Source organism: Portunus trituberculatus, unplaced genomic scaffold, assembly GCF_017591435.1.
Source record: "Portunus trituberculatus isolate SZX2019 unplaced genomic scaffold, ASM1759143v1 PGA_scaffold_489__1_contigs__length_6691, whole genome shotgun sequence".
NCBI lineage: Eukaryota > Metazoa > Arthropoda > Malacostraca > Decapoda > Portunidae > Portunus > Portunus trituberculatus.
The window spans coordinates 2,051-5,553 of record NW_025541657.1 but is presented as its reverse complement, the minus strand read 5'-3'; the positions used below and the strand labels follow the sequence as shown (position 1 = coordinate 5,553).

Below are 3,503 nucleotides of genomic sequence, written 5' to 3'. Positions count from 1 at the left end.
CCCTGTCCCTACCTACCACCTACCAGCCAGGAGGGAAGCAAGAGAGGGGACACTTGCACGCACCAATACGCACCTTAAGTCAGGTAGGTACTTAATACTTGGTAATTGAACGGTGTTGTATTATATACATTGTGATGCTCTAAAAGAAAAAGAAAGAAAAAAAAAAGAAAAAGAAAAGGCAAGTTGGAGTAAGCTTCTTGTTTATCTTTGAACATATTTCGCATTGTTTGTTTGTTTTGCAAACACAGCAATACTTGACAACGTTTAATCCGCATCTCTTGGATGACTGCCGAGTGAGATCACAGGTCAAAGTGACCGACCGCGTTAATTGATCCCTGTCCCGCTAGCTACCTACCAGCCAGGAGGGAAGCAAGAGAGCAAGACAGAGGGGCGTGTGCGGGAAGCAAGGTCCTCATTGACACACGGGCCCTAATCCCATAATTTGCTCAGCGCAAGCGTTTTTTTTTTTTTTTTTTTTTTTTTTTTTTGCAGCGCTGCAGGCCGGAACAAAAAAATAAAGAGAAAAAAATTCTACCATTAGCATTTCTATCATTCATTATCAAAAAATATATACCATCATTATTATTAATATCATGGTTAACACTATAGTCTATTCAATTCTCTAGATGTGTCAATGTGTGGCTCCGAAGAGGAGCCGGATGTATATACTTGTTGGTGATGATATTGAGGAGGAGAGGATTTACTTCTTCTCGGTCTTCTTGGGAAGGAGCACAGCCTGAATGTTTGGCAGCACGCCACCCTGTGCAATGGTGACCCCGGAGAGGAGCTTGTTAAGTTCCTCGTCGTTCCGGATGGCCAGCTGCAGGTGACGCGGGATGATGCGAGTCTTCTTGTTGTCGCGGGCGGCGTTGCCGGCAAGCTCGAGGACTTCGGCGGCCAGGTACTCCATGACCGCTGCAAGGTACACGGGGGCGCCAGCCCCCACTCGCTCGGCGTAGTTGCCCTTCCTCAGGAGGCGATGAATCCTGCCGACCGGGAACTGGAGTCCAGCACGGCTGGAACGGGACTTTGACTTTCCCTTCACCTTTCCTCCTTTGCCGCGTCCGGACATGGCGAGTAGTGGTGGTAGTAGTAGGTGGGATTAACAAGTAGTAGTGGTAGTATTATTAGCAAGTAACACTCCGTCAGCTGCGGGAGCGAGTCGGTGTGTTGTGCGTTATCTGTTCTTCGGCGGGCTCGTTTCCTCTATATAAAAGGAAGATCGGATCAGCGCGTAACACGTAACGCCCAACCGGGAGGCTGGCTCTCGCGGCGACTCGCGATCCTGAGCAGGATTGCTTACATAAATGGCACTCTTCAAGTCGGGTGCAACACAACACACAACTCTTCGCAAGTTGAACGACGCCGTTACTACCATGCCTCCCAAAGCATCAGGAAAGGCTGCCAAGAAGGCTGGCAAGGCTCAGAAGGCCATAGCCAAAGGGGACAAGAAGAAGAAGCGGAGGAGGAAGGAAAGCTACTCCATCTACATCTACAAGGTGCTCAAGCAGGTCCACCCCGACACTGGCGTGTCCTCCAAGGCTATGTCAATCATGAACTCTTTCGTGAACGACATTTTCGAGCGCATCGCTGCCGAGGCATCCCGCCTGGCACACTACAACAAGCGCTCCACCATCACCAGCCGGGAGATCCAGACTGCCGTCCGTCTCCTTCTGCCCGGCGAACTGGCAAAGCACGCCGTCTCTGAGGGCACCAAGGCTGTCACCAAGTACACCTCCTCCAAGTAAACTGACTGTCAGTCAGCTAGAAGGGGGGAAAGAAGAAAAAAGAGCAACTGCTGTCTCAGACAGTATTCAAACCCTACCCGGCTCCATAGGAGCCACACCTGAATCCAAAAAAAAAGGAGACACAATATAGACAAGTGTGGATGGTGGTCGCCGCTGGTGCACCAGAGCCGGATGGATGGATGGATATGGATGAGCTAGATGGCTGGCTCGTCATTAATGAGGCTCGCAACCGGGTCAGAGCAAAGAGATCCATCATCCACTGCACAACAGCAGCACCCGTAGTAGTAGTAGTATGATGATGGTGATGATTAAGCGTACGTACGATACTAATCACGGCAGGCAGGCTTTGGAGGGTGGGTGCATTCATGCTCTTCTTCTTCTTCTTGATTAATGATGATGCCTCCTATTTCAGTAACATAACGTTTTTCATCACACAAAGCTCAGGAAGCACACATTTATTATAGCTTGTAACATGAATCTTCGCTCCTTTTTTTTTTTTTTTTTTTTTTTTTTTATTTCTTTCTTTCTTTTCTTGACTGAATTGCAGTGAATCAATCAATCAATATATCTACAAATCAGACTGGAGGGAAAGCAGTCATTCTCCATCGGCCACCGACATACTACTGATCAGAAACATGCACATGGAATATCGGATCCTAGACACAGAGAGGAAGGTTGAAGAAAAAAAAAAAAAAAAAAGAGAGAAGAGAGAGAGAGAGAGAGAGAGAGAGAGAGAGAGAGAGAGAGAGAGAGAGAGAGAGAGAGAGAGAGAGAGAGAGAGAGAGAGAGAGAGAGAGAGAGAGAGAGAGAGAGAGAGAGAGAGAGAGAGAGAGAGAAAAAAAAAAGTCTTCTAATCAGGAAATCGCTCGACCATACGGATCAAAGCCAACCCATTCATGGTCTATGTAATATTATTCTCTTTAGATAAAGCACCTTTGGCCCTGAAGAGGGCCTAGATATTGTTTGTTGTTGCTTGCTTGCCTTGGATGACACACTTATTAGGCACGCTCGCCACGGATTCGACGAGCCAGCTGGATGTCCTTGGGCATGATAGTGACACGCTTGGCGTGGATGGCGCACAGGTTAGTGTCTTCAAAGAGACCCACGAGATAAGCCTCGGAAGCTTCCTGGAGGGCCATGACAGCGGAGGACTGGAAGCGGAGGTCAGTCTTGAAATCCTGGGCAATTTCACGCACCAAGCGCTGGAAAGGCAGCTTCCTGATAAGCAGTTCGGTGCTCTTCTGATAACGGCGGATCTCACGGAGGGCCACGGTTCCTGGCCTGTAACGGTGGGGCTTCTTGACACCTCCAGTGGCAGGAGCAGATTTGCGAGCTGCCTTCGTGGCAAGCTGCTTGCGGGGCGCCTTGCCACCGGTGGACTTGCGGGCCGTTTGCTTAGTACGTGCCATGGTGAGTAAGTAAGTTACTGCCGCTCGGAACGAACAGTTGGGCGAGTTGAGCGCTTAGGCTGGCACTTCTTTAAATACGGTTTGCCGGGGCCCAACCTTGCCTTACGATTGGACGGGAATGACGTAAGAGTGTTCGACAACCACAGAAAACTCCCCCTCCTAACCATAACAACATGTCATGGGTAACTCAAAGAAATTGAGGCAGGCGAGAGGGAGAGAAAGAGGAAGGAAAGAGAGAAAAAAAACACAACAAAAATAAAATAAAAAAAAAAATTTTCACACACAAACACACACACACACACACACACACACACACACACACACACACACACACACACACACACAC

At 48.7% G+C, this 3,503-nt stretch overlaps 3 protein-coding genes across 3 annotated transcripts; 1 reads left to right on the top strand and 2 right to left on the bottom strand.

Moving 5' to 3' along the window:
• Nucleotides 1-637: 637 nt before the first annotated feature.
• Nucleotides 638-1,217, bottom strand: LOC123500801 (histone H2A). Its single transcript, XM_045249407.1, has one exon. It carries the CDS (start codon nucleotides 1,070-1,072, stop codon nucleotides 701-703), a length of 372 nt encoding a protein of 123 aa, XP_045105342.1. The 5' UTR covers nucleotides 1,073-1,217; the 3' UTR covers nucleotides 638-700.
• Nucleotides 1,218-1,292: 75 nt separating this feature from the next.
• On the top strand, nucleotides 1,293-1,775 carry LOC123500800 (histone H2B-like). The gene has a single exon (XM_045249406.1). It carries the CDS (start codon nucleotides 1,308-1,310, stop codon nucleotides 1,746-1,748), a length of 441 nt encoding a protein of 146 aa, XP_045105341.1. The 5' UTR covers nucleotides 1,293-1,307; the 3' UTR covers nucleotides 1,749-1,775.
• Nucleotides 1,776-2,710: 935 nt separating this feature from the next.
• On the bottom strand, nucleotides 2,711-3,276 carry LOC123500799 (histone H3). The gene has a single exon (XM_045249405.1). It carries the CDS (start codon nucleotides 3,155-3,157, stop codon nucleotides 2,747-2,749), a length of 411 nt encoding a protein of 136 aa, XP_045105340.1. The 5' UTR covers nucleotides 3,158-3,276; the 3' UTR covers nucleotides 2,711-2,746.
• Between the last annotated feature and the right edge of the window lie 227 nt (nucleotides 3,277-3,503).

Excerpts from the sequence above, each read along its gene's own strand:
- LOC123500799 (XM_045249405.1), bottom strand. The coding sequence starts at position 3,157 with ATGGCACGTACTAAGCAAACGGCCCGCAAGTCCACCGGTGGCAAGGCG.
- LOC123500801 (XM_045249407.1), bottom strand. The coding sequence starts at position 1,072 with ATGTCCGGACGCGGCAAAGGAGGAAAGGTGAAGGGAAAGTCAAAGTCC.
- LOC123500800 (XM_045249406.1), top strand. The coding sequence starts at position 1,308 with ATGGCACTCTTCAAGTCGGGTGCAACACAACACACAACTCTTCGCAAG.